The sequence below is a fragment of the Balaenoptera borealis genome, assembly GCF_965194805.1.
Source record: "Balaenoptera borealis genome assembly, chromosome: 13".
NCBI lineage: Eukaryota > Metazoa > Chordata > Mammalia > Artiodactyla > Balaenopteridae > Balaenoptera > Balaenoptera borealis.
In genome coordinates, this window is record NC_138870.1 from 9,480,110 (window position 1) to 9,499,159 (window position 19,050).

Sequence of the window (19,050 nt, forward strand, 5' to 3'; positions counted from 1 at the left end):
CCCAGGCTTACATGCTCCTGTATCCGCCCAATAGAGAAAATGTGTGTGCTGGCCACGAGAACCTTCTGTCTGTTGAGCCCCCTTTACTCAGCCCCCAAGTCTGGTCCTAGAAACCTTACACCATCGTCAGGGAAGTGTGATGCCACAGAGCCAGGCCATATGAAGAGAGAATAACTCAGGATCCAGGTGATCCTTTTAACCCACTTGCCCCTCAGCCTAAATGTGACAACCTATCCCATCCCATCCAAGTATGATAAGCTATCCCGTGTCTTTCCCCTTGCATAGCGCTACGTGTTTAAAATGGATTTAATTAACTGTGCAATTTGAGCATCTAATTTTAGCCCTGAAAGTGTTCGCCTGAAAGTGTACTCACAGGCTACGGTCACATCAAGGTTATTTCCTGCATGACATCTCTTGTCGGTTTGCGGCCCAGAACTACACTACTGGCAGGGTCCAAATTTAGAATTAAAAATGGCTTAGATTCACAATGCTCCAAGGCATCCAACAAAAGCAAATTCTTTCTTGAGGAAGCCACCTTCATCTAAGTCCTCAAATAATTTCCACAGCAGCTCAAAAAAAAAAAATCACTGAACACTACAAAGAAAATGGCATCATGAACAAAAGTCAGTAGAAGTGATAGGTTAGACCCACAAAACTTCAAATATTAAAATTATCAGATACCAAATATAAAAGTAGTGTGATTAATATCTTTCAAGAAATAAAAGACAGCTTGAATATATGAGTAACTAGCAAGAAGATTTGAAAGTGTAAGAGAATTCTTAGAAATAAAAAATGTAACAGTTAAGACTTTTTAAAAAATCATTGAACAGTTCAACGGCAGATTATAACTACATGTAAACCCAAGAGTTTACAAAATACTGCACTTAACAGAAGGACTATAGTGAGGTGTGTGTGTGGGTACGCACGCACGTGTGTATGTTTGGACCTACATTTATGTATATTTATAATTAATATAAACTACTAATTTAAAGGAGTTTCAAATGAATTTTGGGGATACTCAAAACACTCATTCATGGTTGTGGGAGAGATCACCATGGCTAAGTCCGAATGGTCCAATCACATCATATCACCTTACTTTATGATTTGATTTTATTTTGCGTACCTCATAACACATACTTTTGATCATGTGTTTAGCATCATAATTTTATTATTAATAACTCTGTATGACATTTCTCGTCCTTTTTAACTGTACTTCCTGAAACATTTCTTTAATCATTCTCCTTATTCTTACTGATGACCTCTACTTGAAAATGAGTTAAGCCCTGTGAAGCAAGATTCATTTTAGAAACAATCCTTCCAGCCCAACACCAATATTAGAATTTGAATGCATCCCGGAAACTTACAGTCCAGAAGATATGCCATTGTCAATCCATTTCCACTTACTTTCCCTTTCATTAAATGATAAACCAATCCAGTAGGAACTTCGATAAGTCTGGGATTGAAGGAAGATCTATAAAGGAAACAATACATATCATAGGACTAAATTCCCATCTGTTAGATGAATGAAAATAAGGACAGGTAAAAGACCCAGCTGTTTCTACGACCAGTAGGCTGCTACTTTCTACATGATCCTTCATCCCTCCTTCCTAAAAAAACCCTCTCTCCCCTCAACCCCTGTATTTTCATTTTCCAAAGTAATTTTCTTCCAGTAGCTTATTCATTTATGTTACAAATGGCTGCCAGTCTCATAGATTATTTAAAATGTGGAAAAATTTAAAATCTAAATATCTAACAATAGGAGCGTTGTTAAATAATGTATGACACTTTATGAAACCATTCAAAATCATGCTCCAGAAAAAATTTAAAGGTAAAGAAAAATAATCATTACATATTCCAAGTGAAAGAAGGAATCTTCTAAACACATTTATTAAAATAACAAATGTTTGTGGGGACGTGTGCATTAGAGCCTTCAGCTTCATAAGAGAAAGACTTGCTGTTGTTCAGTAGTAGGAAGGGGTAAAGGGAAACAGGGCAGTATTTGGAGATATTTACTATGTCCAAAAATGTAATATATCAAAGTGACATAGTACATAATGTCTGATTAAATGACTGAATATATTTTTAAATATAGGTTTAAATTTAACTGTGTTTTACTGCAACAAACATAAAAAATTATTTTATGACTTGACATCATAAATTCTTTTATGTTACAATTTAAAACATCTACTAGATTTGCATATAAATTTTGTGTTGTTTGTCTAAATGATAAGCAGAGATTTCAGAGATCGTTGCAAATATTTCTCTGTAAAAACACATTGTGTGTGTATGGACAGTTTTTATTAGTAATAAATTTAAAAGATAATTTCAATATTATTGTCACTGTATTTTCTCTTTTTTACAATTCTTTTTGAAAGATATACATCTTGATACAATAAATACAAATATTAATCAAGTAAATGTTACCTACAGATGCAATGAAAATCACCATGAAGCTAATTTGTAAAATCGTTACCACTTTTATGTTCCTCATTATTATCTACATTTTGCAAATGGGAAAATTGAGGCCCAGAGAGGTTAAGTAATTTGCCCAAGGTCACCCAGCAAGTAAGTGGCAGAAATGAATTCAGTCCCAGGCAGTTTGGCTCCTGAATTCCTAATAGTAACTACTAGACTATGTTGCCTTTGGGTTCTTAGTTACCGCCTTATAGGAAAAAATAACTGCTGGTTCCAGGCTGCAATTTACCAAAGGGTTAAGTACTTCATCAAAGGAAAGGCATACTTCTCTGTGAGGGGTTCTCCTGCAGAGTCCTAAGAAAAGGAGATGATTGCAAAGACCCCAACTGCATCTTCAAGGGGGTTTCCATTTTGGAAATAACAATGTTCATCATGATAGATAATATGTATTGAATGCTTAGTAAATAGCAAGATCACATGCCTATTAGCAGGCAAGGTCTCCTGGGAGACTTTTTTAAAAATTTTTTTATCTTTGATTCTGTGGAAAACAGGAAGGTGTTTGAGAATAGCATTCACCAAGAGGGGAATATTTACTACAGATTTTGATGAAGTCATACTTAGCCCTTCAATTTCAGTGTTCAAGAAGCAATTCCCACTCCCACCCCCTCCAGGAGACAGGGCTTTCTGTATTACAGTCTTCATGTTCTTTGGTTCTTACTTTTAAGTACTTAGCTTAACGAAAGGAAAGACCAAAGGTATTTCACCAGGAAAAACTTATTTTTTTTTTGAGACTCTTAACTATACAATTTTTGTTCACTCAACAGACATTACACAAAGAATAACTGAAGGTTCCTCTTTCTAAACTCCCCCATTTCCTCAGTATCTTGGGCCCAAGGGTGAGAGGCAGAGGCCAAGAGAATAAAAGTATGTGTAACCGTCCATGATACCAGTTCCTCTTTATCATCTATCTTCAGAAGAGATGAATTGTAACTTTGGCAAGTCTGTTTACATCCCTTCCAGTCTTTACTTTCAGTGGTAAAGTAGTAACAGTTTACTCCTGGACAGCACCCGTGGCCTTCATTGAGTTTGCCTACAATATACAAGGTGAAACTTTAAATGTCTTTTCATCTGGTATTTTGTTAAGTAGAGCAAGATACTTATCAACTCTCCATAACTAAAAAATCTTAACAGCTATCACTAATGATAATGTGAGGTTCACCAGAAGTCGGGAATGCCAAGAGATATCTGCATTCCCATATTCATCGCAGCACTATTCACAATAGTCGAGAAATGGAAACAACACAAATGTCCATCGATGGATGAAGAAAATGTGGTCTATTCCTACAAGGGAATATTACTCAGCCTTAAGAAGGAAATCCTGCCATGGGTAACAGCATGGATGAAACTTGAAGATAATTATGCTCAGTGAAATAAGCCAATGACAAAGGGCAAATACTGCATGATTCCACTTATATGAGATATAAAAAGTAGTCAAACTCAGAGAAATAGAAAGTAGAAAAGCGGTAGCTGGGGGAGGGGAAATGGGTTGTTGTTCAATGGGTACACAGTTTCAGTTATGCAAGACGAATAAATTCTAGAGATCTGCTGTACACCATAGTGCTTATAGTCAACAGTACTGAATTGTACACTTAAAAACTTGTTAAAAGGGTAGACCTCACGCTAAGTGTTCTTACCACAAAGAAAAAAGGGACATAAGAAAACTTTTGGAGGTGATGGATATATCTATTACCCTAATTGTGGATAGTTTTACTCATATATACATATGTCTCAACTCATCAAATTGTATACACTAATTATATGCAGCTTTTTGCATATTAATAATACCTCAATAAAACTGTTTTTTAAATAATCAAATTAAATTTAAAAAAATTTTAGGATTCTGTAATGCCTTCTAGATAAAATTAAAATTATTCTTCGGAATTTTTTCTTTTCCTCATACATAATATACCAAATTAAAATATTATTAATCCTTCAAAGTATGTTTACGATTTTTTTTTAATAAATTTATTTATTTTTGGCTGTGTTGGGCCTTCGTTGCTGCACTTGGGTTTTCTCTAGTTGCAGCGAGCGGGGGCTACTCTTCATTGCGGTGCGTGGGCTTCTCATTGTGGTGGCTTCTCTTGTTGCAGAGCTCAGGCTCTAGGTGCACAGGCTTCAGTAGTTGTGGCACGCAGGCTCAGTAGTTGTGGTTCGCGGGCTCTAGAGCACAGGCTCAGTAGTTGCGGCATGCGGACTTAGTTGCTCTGCAGCATGTGGGATCTTCCCGGACCAGGGCTCGAACCCATGTCCTCTGCATTGGCAGGCGGATTGTTAACCACTGTACCACCAGGGAAGTCCCTATTTATGATTATTTATAGAAGAGAAAAATTGAAAACAGTCTAACAGTCTAATAAATAAAGCATTTAGGGCTTCCCTGGTGGCGCAGTGGTTGAGAATCTGCCTGCTAATGCAGGGGACACGGGTTCGAGCCCTGGTCTGGGAGGATCCCACATGCCACGGAGCAACTGGGCCCGTGAGCCACAGTTGCTGAGCCTGTGTGTCTGGAGCCTGTGCTCCGCAACAAGAGAGGCCGCGATAGTGAAGAGGCCCGTGCACCGCGATGAGGAGTGGCCCCCGCTTGCCGCAACTAGAGAAAGCCCTCACGCAGAAACGAAGACCCAACACAGCCAAAAATAAAAAAATATAAAAATAAATAAATAAATAAAAAACATTAAAAAAAAAAAAAAGAAAGCATTTAAATTGTTACAAATATAATGCAATAACACACAACCACTAACAGACATGTTTGTGAGGAGTATTTAAGACTATGGAAAAGTGGTCACAGAAGTGAAAAAAACAAGATGTGAACCTTTCTGCAGTATGATAACCAATTTTTTTATAGGTAGAGAAAAGTAAAGCTAAAGAAACTAAAAAATAAAATGTTATTAATTCTTCAATAATAGAGACAGTACATTTCTAGTAACTACCACACCTAAATGATATCAAATAAGCAAAATCTCTTTGTAAACACTAAATACATATTTAGTAGTTGTTGATTAACCAGGGTGATTCATTGCATCTTATGCATGATAACAGAGTTTACTGTATGAGATTTAATATTATTATCTCTTGGATGTTTTTAATAGTATCATCACACAGAGTTGTACAAACATCAACACTCCGGCAGATCTTGCTGATGTACTGGAGGGAGTATATATTGATCACAAATAGACCAAATATCTGAAGTCAGTGCAAAATGGAAACACACACACATACAGTTATCTTTACAACAGCATCCAAATGAAAGCCCTTGTGCCCATTTTAGCCTAAGTATATTTTTACTGACAGTCTCCATATTTCATGTCAGCAACAAAGCTGGAGAGCCTGATTTTCCCGCAGGTCCAAAACAATCCAAATTTTCAGGGGTGCTAATATACTATTTCACCTTCTGGGAGCAGAAAGAAAGCAAGAACTGCCATTGACTTTTGGGAAATATAGGGCTCTACTAATCCAAACATGACTCCTGGGGTCTCAATCCCATGTTTGAAATAAGCAAACCCAAATACCCATATTACACCTAAGAGGCACAAATTAAAAGTTATCTAGCAGACCTGGATCCCTAGCATATAACATAAGCCTGTATTAAGCCTCAAAGCTTTTGGAAGGGGAAGAAGTAATGGAAAATTGTGCCATCTTTCATTCAAGATTTCCTCCATACATACCTATATTTCGCCAAAACTTTGAAAAGATCTCTTGTTTATGACATCCCTTCTTTTTTGTAGGAGGTAAGTCCAGTCCCTTTTCTTGCTGAAGGGTTTTAGTTTTTAGCATATCATATTCTAAATTCTTATTTATCAAAAGTTGTTCTTTTAAGTAGCTCTCATTTTGCATAACATGGTACTTCTGACTGAGGTTCCGTAGAGTTTCCTCCTGTTGATGTTTTTCTTGAATATACTGAAAAACTAAAATTAATAGTATAGACACAATTTTTAAAGTACTCATAATGCTTAAATGTTGAACTTTAGGACAGGAGAAGAAAAATCTCACTTTGACAACCAACCCATTTCATTCCTTTAATTAGTAGTTTTACATTTAGAAAGTAACACCTCAATAACTTGACCATATAAATTGAAACATCAAATTTCTCACTATAAGCCACCTAAGTGTAGAATAAATAAAGCACGATTTCTGAATAAAATTATGATGGTAACATCTAACCATTCAGTTCAGTTTCTAAGTTAGCACAACATTTACAAATCGGTACCAAAGGACAAACCAGTCAACATTTAGCAACACATCTTCTGAGTACGAAAATCCGCACTAAACAACATGAAGAAATAGCACCATTATCATTGGAGCAGATGGAATATCCATAGGAGAAAAGTGAGGAAGATCCAAATAAGTAATTTTGTCTGAGTGCAACATATTGGTAATTTTCCCTAAAGATGTCAAGGAGCTCAAATAAAAGATAAAAGGTTGAACTCAAGATCATCTAACATCCATGCATAGAATCACTCTTTTTACTAAATCATTTCTTTATTATATATTTAGAAAAAATTAAGAGTAAGTCATAATTTCTTTTGAACAGTTGTTTCTCAAAGAATGTGTATCTGAGATTCACAGTGATCTAAACTTAGAAGGTGGAATACAATAGTAGTTCGCCCTTATCTGTGGTTTCACTTTCCACGGTTTTAGTTACCCTGTCAACCGCAATCTGAAAATGTTAAATGGAAAATTCCAGAAATAAGTAATTCATAAGTTTTAAATTGCATGCCATTCTGAGTAGTGTGATGAAATCTCGTGCCATCCCTCTTGTCCTCCCCAGGAAGGGGAATCATTCCTTTGTCGAGCATATCCTGCCCTTGTCAGTCACTTAGTAGCCATTATCAGATGACTCTCGAGGTATGCGGTGCTTGTACTCAAGTAACCCTTATTTCACTTAATAATGGTCCAAAAGCACAAGAGTAGTGATGCTGGCAATTCAGATATTCTCTTACTGTGCCTAAATTATAAATTAAACTTTATCATAGGTATGTATGAATAGGAAAAAACATAGTATATACAGGGTTCAGTGCTATCTGCAATTTCAGGCATCCACTGGGGGTCTTAGAAAGTATCTCCCGTGGAAAAGGGGTCTACTGTACTAAGTCCTGTATCAGAAGGAATGTTACCATGTCTCATACAGAATGGGACAGCTCATTACAGCTTCAGAGATATTGGAATAGGTAAATAAAATGAAAATGACACTGTGGTTATGTCTGGGGAAAAATCACTAAGAAAGAACCACCTGGAACATTCCCTGATTACAGCCATGGAATAATTGATGGAGCATGGTTAATACCTACTCAGTTAGTGGTTATTTCTATGACTAAGACTTGAAGGATGTATTTCAATTACTCACTCTTTGTCCCCAACACTGCGGTTGTCACCAACAGAAGTAAACAGAGGGTCCCAAGAGTCACTGCAATGCCACACCAGGGCACTGAAGAGTCTTTAAATAAAGAAGGAAGAAAATGATCATTAGGGATACAGCCTGACCCACTACTCATCTTAACCTGAACACCATTAGAAACATAGAAACAATCGTCTCTGAAAATTTTACAAAAATACATTGTACAAACCGTTTTAATTTGCAATCTAGTAATTATAGTTTTAAAGTTTCAGATTTCTGACTTACAGTCACCCATTTTAGAAATCCTACACACAAGAACAGTCTTGTAAGATTTTTTAAATGCATTCCTTACAAAAGCTCAGATGGCAATAAACACAATACACATGTGAGAATCCACAGTGACATGCATACTTCTTGCTATGATCACAACCAATAATGAAGAGGAAGGAAAAAGCAGTCAATATTCTTGAGAAACTGGTAGCCAACAGTGGGTATTCTGAAGCTGCAAATGTGACTGGGGCCTATCCCTGAAGAACTTTCTAGAAATCGACTTTTCCTTCTTTTTCTTCAATTTTGTTTTTTTCTCTAGCAGTGCTCCATTTTCCCTCCGACTTTGAAGGTCCTCTATATCTGAAAATTGTATCTCTGATGGACACTACATTAAAACAGTAAAAAATTATTCTCAATTTAGAGTTTGTGACACTATTTGAAGGTACAGAGAGAGAACGGAAAAATTAGAATGCCCCTTTTGATTTGAACATTTTTGTTTCTTCATTGCCATTAAGTTTTGGTACATATTTAAGACACCTGAAATACCTTTTGTCTAAATAAAAACATTGTTTCTAACGCATATTTTTCATTTCTTCAACATTCTGTAAGACTTTTATTTCTCTAGGATCTGCAATGTTTTCTTTTTTTTTTTTTTTAAGGTTTTTTTAAAATTAATTTATTTATTCTGGCTGCGGGCTCTCTCCAGTTGCAGCGGGTGGGAGCCATTCCGCCTGGGGGTGCGCGGGCTTCTCACTGCGGTGGCCTCTCTCTTTGCAGAGCACGGGCTCCAGGCGCCAGGCTTCAGGAGTTGTGGCTCACAGGCTCCAGAGCGCAGGCCCAGCATTTGTGGCACACGGGCCCAGTTGCTCCACGGCATGTGGGATCTTCCCGGACCAGGGCTCGAACCTGTGTCCCCTGCACTGGCAGGCGGATTCTCAACCACTGCACCACCCGGGAAGCCCCTGCAATGTTATCTTGAGACTCTAGTCTGTCTTTTACTTTTAAAATCCTCATGAGGGCCTTCCCTGGTGGTCCAGTGGTTAGGACTCCACGCCTCCACTGCTGGGGGCCCAGGTTCCATCCCTGGTCGGGGAACTAAGATCCGGCAAGCCTTTTGGTCCGACCAAAAAAAAAAAAAAAGTCCTCATGAATTTCTCTTGACCAAATTTGAATGAAAACATGCTATTGGGACTTCCCTGGTGGCGCAGTGGTTGAGAATCCGCCTGCCAATGCAGGGGACACGGGTTCGAGCCCTGGTCTGGGAAGATCCCACGTGCTGTGGAGCAACTGGGCCCGTGCGCCACAACTACTGAGCCTGCGCTCTAGAGCCCGCGAGCCACATCTACTGAAGCCCACCACTGAAGCCCACGTGCCTAGAGCCCGTGCTCCGCAACAAGAGAAGCCACCGCAATGAGAAGCCCTCGCACGGCAACAAAGAGTAGCCCCCGCTCGCTGCAGCCAGAGAAAGCCTACGCACAGCAACGAAGACCCAACATAGCCAAAAATAGATAAATTTATTTTTTAAAAAAATTCTATTACCTTCTCAAATTTAAAAGAATTAATTTCTCCATTCTCACAAAATTAAAAACAAAAAAGATATTAAAGACCATTATGGTTTCATATTACCAAGAACCTAGAATATAGATAGGAACTTTTTATTTCTAATGTCAGAAGTTTGACAATTCATAAGAGATGGGTGAATTTAGACGCTTCAAACATCTACCTTTTCCGTCAGTCTTGCCAGGGCTTTGAGTACTACCAGGCCTTAATCTGTTTTGTGACTCCGAAGGTGACCGAAGAAATCTCAGGACAGAATAAGTCACTTCTTGATCATTCATCTCTAAAGTAAAAAGAGGTATGTATTTTGCATTAAAACTTTGTAACAGAATGATTTCTATCCAAAGAAAAATTAAAAGGTTAGTCTATAGAAACACACCAGGATTAAGATGGATGTGTGTGTGTCTGTGTGTGTGTGTGGACGTGTGTTTATTAACTCCTTCAAGTGCCTAAAGCATGTAGACTGAGCCTGATTTATATAAGAAATGAAAAACTTTCAGTATTTTTGCTAAAGTCATTTGTACTCCTAGTAACTACAGCCATGATTATTAGAAAATAAGGAAAGAATTTTTTTTAATTTACCAATAGATTAAATAGGCCGGGTCCTATTCAGTTCAGCTCAAAATGTTCAACGTACATATACACATATGTTAGACAAAGTGATTCCATCCCAAATTACTGAGACACTTTTAAAACTATTAATTCAAAAAACAAAAATTCTATTTTGGGGGGATTCTGAAAAAATATAAATATCTTGGCTTAAAACATATATATATACATATATGTGTGTATTCAGGACTACATATCAGTAGTAAAAAGTTCTTACAAGGATTTGAATAGTAAGTCAATGGCAGTTTGAGATAATTATTTCTTGACCCGAATAGATAAATACATTGCATTGTTCTTTTCACCTATAACATGACTCTACCACAGTGTTCCCCAACGTGTATCCCATACACCAGCTGCAAAAAAATTACTGAGGGTTAACACTGAAAATTGGTTAACATTTCAGATTCCAATGTCTCGTGGGAGATGTGCTGAGTAAAAATCTCTCAGGTTAGATCCCAGACACCTGTATTTTTAATCCCCAATGATTATGTGTATATTAAAAGTTTAGAAATAATCTTCTAGTTGCCAGAGAAGCCTATGTGAAAATAAAATTTGTCAGTAGGTAGTCTTTAGTTAATATCCATAAAGGGTTCAATCTATTAGTAGATATCAATATAAAAAATTATTAAATAGTAGATATTTTAAATATACCTTGCTTCTTATATTAATCACTATGAAAAGGTGCTATCCAAGAAACAGGAAATATGGAAAACATATGGCACATGTAACTATATTCTTTAAATTTTTTTAATTTCTAAAAGTTCCTGAACTTGATTATTCACATTTTCCCTAATTTCCTAAGGAAAATGTGTCTTTTCTATTATAGAACCCTCTACGATTGATGAGATAATATGTAAATCATGAGACCCGAATAAAAAGTAATCCCCTAAATCCCTCTGCTTTATTTTGATAACACAAAGCAAAAATCATAACATATTTTAAAAACAGAAAAAAACCTTCCATGAATGCTGAACTAGTTTTCACATCCTTTAGAGTTAATGCAGTTCTAACCCAATCAATAAAGAATGCTTTCCTATCCATTCCGTATTCATGCCAAGTCATTTATAATAAAATGCAATATTCCTAGAATCTTTTTTTCCCTAGAATCTTTTCTTTGTAAGTCAGACAAATGAGATATTCAGGTACAAAGATCTGAGGGAATAAAAGCAAATGTTACCTGTATTTGTGCCATGCAGCGAGGCAGGCAGAGAAAGCTGACCCAAAAATTAGGTGAGAGAAGTTGGCCTTTCCAACCCCAGATCCCTTGGGTGCGTGAGTGGCTGAAAGATGGAAGGCAGAAATGAACTGTCTCTGAATGATACTCCAACTCAAAATTTTCTGCCCCTCCTCTTGACCAAAGTGATAAAAGGAAATTGTATGATAAAAGCTGATGTTGACGAGAAAGGAAAACTGGTCATGAGCCATATCTTCCTCCTTTTCAGCCAACCAACCATTTGGGTACTCTGCAGAATAGCATTCGAAATCTACATTGGAGGACTGAAAAAATAAAGGAACACAGCTTTGGTGGAAACAAGAAGTAAGATCTTTAACAAAAACTAGCATACTTAAAAGAAACTACTAGTAAAAACTACTGATTAAAATGTATATGCATAAATATAGAGACATCTACACAAGAAATATTATGACTAAACAAATAACCTGTCTCTTAGAAACCTTCTCTTATAGATTGCTATTTGAAAAAAAATTTTTCTTTTCCCATTGATGTTTAATGCAGATAAATGTATTTTAGAAAGTATTTTAAAACATCCATAATTCCACTATAAAATTTTGGCGTATATGTTTCTAGTTTTTTATCCGTATGTTTACTATCAAAGTTGGTGTCATTCCACACACAATGCTTTTGATCTATTATTTTCTAAGTGTTTCTTCATTTAAAAATATTCATCTAAAATGTTATTTTAAAAACAATTGTATAGTTTTTATCCATATAGATTATACCATAATGTATTTAGGCAATCCCATACTGCTGGACATTTAGGTTGTTTCCAATTTTTTGTGAATATAAAAAAAATTTGTCCTGTACTTTCAAATATTTCCTTAGGAAAAAAATTTTAAACAAGAAATTATGGGGCCAAGGGATATATACATTAAAGAACTTTGATATGTATTACCAAATGCCCTCCAGAAAAGTTGTTCCTATTTATACAACACTAGTGTGAAAGTGTTCACATTTGATATTTTTAAGAGATACTGGTGAATTATTCTTCTGCTTGAGTTTCATCCACGAATCTTACCTCACATGAAGACCTATAATCTTCCAGTGAAAAGAAATTCATTTCTATAAGTCTGTTTCTATGAGCCAGGCCCTGTGGGGGAAGAGGAGTGAGGTGGGAAACATAGGTGAAATTGATTATGCAGAGACAAACCCAGCCCTATTTCACTAGGTTCTAACCACATTCCTTGCTTATTCTTTTCTTCCCTTACCAACCTCCAGCCACAACTAACCATCACCCTTTGGAAGGCATCCCCATTCTTCACCTCCCACGTCTCTTCCAAACTACTTTACAAACACAGTCTACTGAATGTTCTGACCACTAGGACCCCGCTAGGTTATGCTGCCTGTTGTCTGGCTGTCAGCTGACCCACTCCTATCCTCCGATGCAATTCTTAATCTCAGAATCACCATTGAGTCTGCCACTTGTCATCACAGGCAGGCAGTCAGCTGAATTACCTCCCAGAGACTAATTTAATTCAGTCGCACAAAGTTTCATGAGTGGAGTCTGGACACTTCAGGAACACTGACTGCTGTGCATTTTCTTCTCTCTTTACCCTCATCCTGGATTGACTTTGTCAATCTCAAAACAGAAAGATCCCGAGCCCTCAATCCCAATGCCAGAAATGAATGAATGAAGTCTGCTGAGCGAACGTAGGGAGTAGGGGTGGGAGAAATAGTAATGGTTGTCAAAAGGTGGCAGAGAGAGATGCCATCATTTGCTGGAGGACTGCTGTGTGTATAACCATATTGAAACCTCCCAACGCTGACAGCTATTTATTGTCACCCCCTCTTACAAATGAAGAAGCTAATGTTAAGAAGGTAATTGACTTACCAAAGAACACATTATTGCTAATTCTTGACCCATGTTTAAAATCAGGCCTGATTGAATACATAGAGCACAGATGGGCTTTGGATTCAGAAGAGCCTGGATTTTCAACTAATCTCTTGCCACCAAGCATGAATTCTGGAACCGGGCAGATCTGGCTTGAAATACCAGAAATACTTGAGGCAAGTCACTTCACTTCTTTAAACCTCAGATTCGACAAAAGTAAAATATTGCTTTTGCTTCCCAAGATTGTAGGGTATATAAAGCGCTAACCAGACCTAATGCTAACGTTCATTAAACGTTAAATACTATTATTTGAAGTCCAAGATTCAAATCCTTTCTAGCTGTAAAAATTTGAACTCGTCACTCCAAATCTTCAAGCCTGTTTCTTCACACGTTCAATAAGAATGTCACTCACTTTATGTATCTGGAAGAATTCAATTAGATTAGCACTGCAGCTAGGATTTCTTAGACTTCAAAAATAAGTAAATATTCATTTTTTTCTCTTTCTTCAAGGGGTCTATAAAGAGTGAAAGAGCCAGGACTGCAATCCAGAAATGCTGACACACTGAGCTAGGAGTGCAGATGCTTAGAAGGAAGCGGGGGTGGGCAGGGGGACCGGGGTGGGGGTGGGGTGGAGGCGGTGCGTATTAACACAATTTAGGAGCTGGGAAACATGGCAGCATCCCACTGCCTCTATAGAAAAAGGCATTCCATGACCTCAGATCTGGTTATTTTATATCTTACGCCCCATGGAGATATTGGTGATGTTGAGCTTTTTTTCTCTTTTGTTTTACATGCTCATAGCTGGAAAGAGGGTGGATAGCTCTCATGATGGAGGCTAAGACAGGGGCAGAACATATTTTTACACTTACATAGTCGTCTGTTTCCTCTGTATAAACTCCATACCATGAGAACATCGGTCCCATTCGTTATTCTAACTGTAGCACATGGAAGAGATATGAGGCCTACATGTGCCCTTGATGAACGAGGTGGTTAAAGGTAAGAACTGACTACAAAATCTAGAGTTTTCATAGTTTCGTAGAGAGACATCATGAGATTAATAACGGGAAAGCCAAATTATGTAGCTGCTCCCTCTAAGCTCTAGTTTCTTTTTATTACTAAGCTCTGATTTCTGGGAAAGGCAAATTTCTTCTTAAATGAGAAGACAAACCAGCATCAGAAGATAACAGCAGTAACTTCAGACAGGACTAACTGAAACTCTTAGCATTGTCGTTTGGTCAAAGCACAAAATGGAAGCACTAAACTTCATCTATCACACCCACTCCTTAAGAAAACAGAAAGATGAATAATTTGAAGAATGTTTTGAATGTTCTTGTACATTGTCTTCCGAATTCACCTTTGTGCAAAACACAGATAACACATACACAACATGAATACATAAAGCATTCATTTACTTCCTGGCTGCTTAAAGGCGTTCTTCATTTAGGAAACCACACCTTTTACCCGTCCCTTCCTGATGATATTAACTTCGTCAGCCAGAAGCTTAGCACACAGCTTCTAGTCACACCTTCAAACCTCAATGGCTTATCATTTCACAGCAGCAGGCTGTTCTTCCTGTCGCAGCCTAAAGTGAAGGCTTCGAGAATAACCACCAGTTCCCAGGGAAAGATGGTCTTTATTCCTCTTATTGGGAGGAGTAACCTCACCTGGCCAGGTTCCCCCCTCCATGGCTATTTGTCCTAATGCCTCACCTTTATGCCACTGAGCCATATGAAATTTCCTGGCTCTTACAGTAAAAACTCAAAAGAACACCTTGTTTGAGGTTTCCTGTTTCCCTAATTAGCTACTTTATTTGTCCTTCTCTTGACCATAAAAGCTATTCTAATGCTCTAGAGAATTTCTCTATTGTCCCAGCTGGTCTCCAGCAGTCAATCAAACAGGAAGCATCCTTCCTCCAACTTCTAACTAAATGAGAGGAACACCTGAGGAAATAAGAAAGCATGAAAAAATAATGGCAAAAAAAAGGATTTTGGATAACTATTTAGACTCTGTGCCACTAAGGGATAAAGCCTATTCACAGGTTGAAAGGGAAAATAGTTCTGTGAAGTAGTGCCATATTGAAGAATTTCAGTTCTTCAGTGTTCTTGCCACTGTATCACATAATTTGGACTCTAAGCTCCTCCTCAAATCATTCATTTACCTTTGTTATTTTTATTAATTTTTTTGGATTTTCAATCTAGCTCATTGCCATATAATGCTAGGAAACCAATTATGAAAATAATCAAAAAACTTAAGGTCCACACAAAAACCTGAACACACATGTTTATAGCAGCTTTATTTAGAATGGCCAAAACTTGGAAGCAACCAAGATGTCCTTCAGTAAGTGAATGGATAAACAAACTGTGGTACATGCAGACAATGGAATATTATTCAGCCTTAAAAAGAAATGAGCTATCAAGCCATGAAAAGACATGGAGGAATCTTAAATGTGTATTACTGAGTGAAAGAAGGCAGTCTGAAAAGGCTACAGACTGTATGATTCCAACTATATGACTTTATTGAAAAGGCAAAACTATGGAGACAGTAAATAGATTAGAAGTTGCTGGCGGTTAGGGGTAGAGAGAAACGAATAGACAGAGGACTTTTAGGGTAGTGAAAATACACTCTATGATACCATAATAATGGATACATCATTATACATTTTTTCCAAACCTACAGAATGTACACGGCCAAGAGTGAAACCTAATAATGTAGGTTCATCAGTTGTAACAAATGTACCACTCTGGTGGGAGATGTTGATAATGGGGGAAGCTATGCATGAGTTGGGGGGCAGGGAATATACAGGAAATCTCTGTACTTCCCTCTCAATTTTGCTGTGAACCTAAAACTGCTCTAAAAAAATAGTTTAAAAAAAAAAAATCATATGGATCAGTCATTGAACTTACAGCACAACCCATGTTCACAGGTTTCACACATTTCAAATGAAAACAAAGTAGTCTAACAATAGGATATATAAAATAATCTCATGTATATTCATATTTTAAATGCCCACATGAATAGACTCAGCCTGATATCAATGAAATATCTACCTGTACTTTTAACAGTAAGAAGAGGCACAAAACCTGGTTTTTCTTTCATATAAAGCACTTTTTTTTTTTAAATCTCTGCCTCATACGTTACTATGGCTAAGAGGAAACATTAAAGATTATTTAGCCCAACCCTTGACTTCAAAGACCAGAGGTTTAAACATTTGACAGCATTAAGCAACTCTTTCCACCATGCCCCGCTATCCTTGACCCTTAGAAAAAGTTCCAGATTTAGCATTGGTTTCATGGCAGAGATACCACCATTTACCCGACTGGTAGTCCTCCCCAGAAGGTCAAATTCCACCAGAGGTTGGTCAGCTTTCAGCTTTCCGTGGGTTATGTCTCTCAAAGGTTTTCTTGACCTCAAGCCAAGTTAAGATGGTGTTACTAGGGCAATACTACAGATTTCCACTCCCCAATTTATAATATTAAATATCTATTTCTCTATCTACAATAATTATTGGGGCACAGTAGGAATAGGCACATGTAGGCACAACAGGAAAAGAGAAATATAATAATGCATAGTTTTTATTACATTCATGTAAAAGAGGGACATGTGGGAAACGGGGTGGGGGGCATATGGGAATTCTTTGTGCTACCTTTTCAATTTTTTGTAAATCTATGATTTAAAAAATAAAGTATATTTTGTAAACAAACAAACAAACATATATATATATATAAATAAAATAGAACAGTAGAGCCTGGCGGATCATCCCGCTTTTCACCCGTCCTCTTTGCTGTGCTGTATTGGTTGCTTTGACTGAGGAACTCAGACTGTACACAGAACTGAGGATCACAGTTGGGCCACATCCAAAAGACACATCCTTATCCACTGTGTTCGAACATACAACTCTGTGGTATGTGCATTTGAAAAATGCATGGTAATGAAAGGTATCCATAGCGACAGAAATGAATCTCTTACACCTCAGACTAAGTTACAAAGACAAATAATCTGAAGGCAGTAAATATAAAAGACAATAAAATGCTGAAAAAATTTTTACAAAGCACCTACTATATAGAAAAGACTGTGTTAGATGATGGGTAGTGACACTCCATCCCATGAAGGGGCAAATGAAGGGATGAGGCACAAAATCAACACTTGAAAAGTAAATTTAGGGCTTCCCTGGTGGTGCAGTGGTTAAGAATCCGCCTGCCAATGCAGGGGACATGAGTTCGAGCCCTGGTCCAGGAAGATCTCACGTGCCGCGGAGCAACTAATCCCGTGCACCACAACTACTGAGCCTGCGCTCTAGAGCCCACGAGCCACAACTACTGAAGCCCACGCACCTAGAGCCCATGCTCCGCAACAAGAGAAGCCACCGCAATGAGAAGCCCTCGCACCACAACGAAGAGTAGCCCCCGCTCGCCGCAACTAGAGAAAGCCTGCGTGCAGCAACAAAGACCCAGCGCAGCCAAAAATAATAGATAAATAAATTTATAAAAAAATAAAAATAAGTCTATTGGCACCAATTATACCAGTTTTTCCACCCATAAGTGAGAAATCAACATGATATGACTTATAATAGAATTATTACAGTAAATGAAAAATGTTAATTATAGAATCTAGATTGGCATATGGGTGTTCATTTTACAATTCTTTCAAGTTTTCTACGTTTGAAATTCTTCATAATAAAATGGTGGAAAATACTATTTTTAATTAAATAGGACTATAAATTCAGTTATATTAGCCACATCTCAAGTACTCAGTAGCCACATGTAGTATCCAGTGGCTACCCTATCGGACTGCTCAGATACAGAACATCTCTATTACCGCACAGAAGTTTACTGGACAGAGCTGCTCAGGAGCCCCGGTGAGCCTTCAGACACCAATTCTTCCACCCTAAGGTCCCTGGGCAAAGTAGATGATGACTAACAGGACTGCATACTTTGAGTGAAGGTTCAGATGGAAAAGTCACAGAATATCAGGGCACTAGCTACTAAGAGGAGAAGTAATCCAGTCTACCAGGAAGAGGTTGAAGGGAACTGAGAAATATGACTGGGACCTGTGTTCATTAGGAGTTAGGATATAAATACACACACACACACACACATATATACGTAAGTCTAAATTTTAAGTAATTTTTAGAGCTGAGAACTCACTTACTTCCCACAGATATACAAAATATATACATTGTGAAATAATGGAAAAAGGAGCATAATAAAAGATATGCCTAATTTGGGGTACTGACTTTTATCTTCGTAACCTTGAGGAAATCACTGCTTATACAAAAACATTTAAATGTGAATGACCCCTGAGGGGTTAGTGACAAATGTAAAAAATCCAAAACCTTCTATAAACAACTTCTATAAGCACCAAAAAATTAAATCCCATCAGGTACGGTACAAACAAGGGAAGATCTACAATTGCCTTTAAATGGATGGGAATCTGGCTACATGTTTCTACGTGAAAGACCCTCTGCCATAGAATGCACCTACTAGAACAATTTTCATCTTTAAAGTGAATCAGAGATACAGCCTCCTGAAGGAAAAAATGCACTCTCCATCCAGGCTTTGATATATTTTATTGGAGCAAAACTTCAATAAAGGTGGCTTTTATTTAGAGAATTTAATGTGTGTGGGGACTATCCAATCCCCTTGGACCCAAGTGAAGATAACCATTAAGCCTGTTTATGTATTTTCTTATTTTCAATTTGCATACAAAAGAAGCTTGCTTCACATTCATAAAAACCCCAAC

The 19,050-nt window shown here is 37.4% G+C and overlaps 1 protein-coding gene across 8 annotated transcripts in view; it reads right to left on the minus strand.

Annotated features, from left to right (window-relative positions):
- Positions 1-18,712, minus strand: part of LOC309608589 (killer cell lectin-like receptor 2) — a 28,584-nt gene extending 9,872 nt beyond the window's left edge. For 4 of the 8 annotated variants that reach the window (XM_082348874.1, XM_082348868.1, XM_082348872.1 and 1 more), the window contains exons 1-6: positions 11,421-18,712; positions 9,801-9,917; positions 7,817-7,906; positions 6,138-6,377; positions 3,363-3,505; positions 1,365-1,471 (exon numbers count right to left, since the gene is read on the minus strand). In XM_082348874.1, the coding sequence (XP_082205000.1) occupies positions 1,365-1,471; positions 3,363-3,505; positions 6,138-6,377; positions 7,817-7,906; positions 9,801-9,915 (695 nt within the window). In that variant the 5' untranslated portion in view covers positions 9,916-9,917; positions 11,421-18,712. Of the gene's footprint in view, positions 1-377; positions 595-1,364; positions 1,472-3,362; positions 3,506-6,137; positions 6,378-7,816; positions 7,907-9,800; positions 9,918-11,420 lie in introns of those variants that run through there. The other 4 variants (XM_082348871.1, XM_082348870.1, XM_082348869.1 and 1 more) reach the window with 4 other exon arrangements.
- Positions 18,713-19,050: the final 338 nt, after the last annotated feature.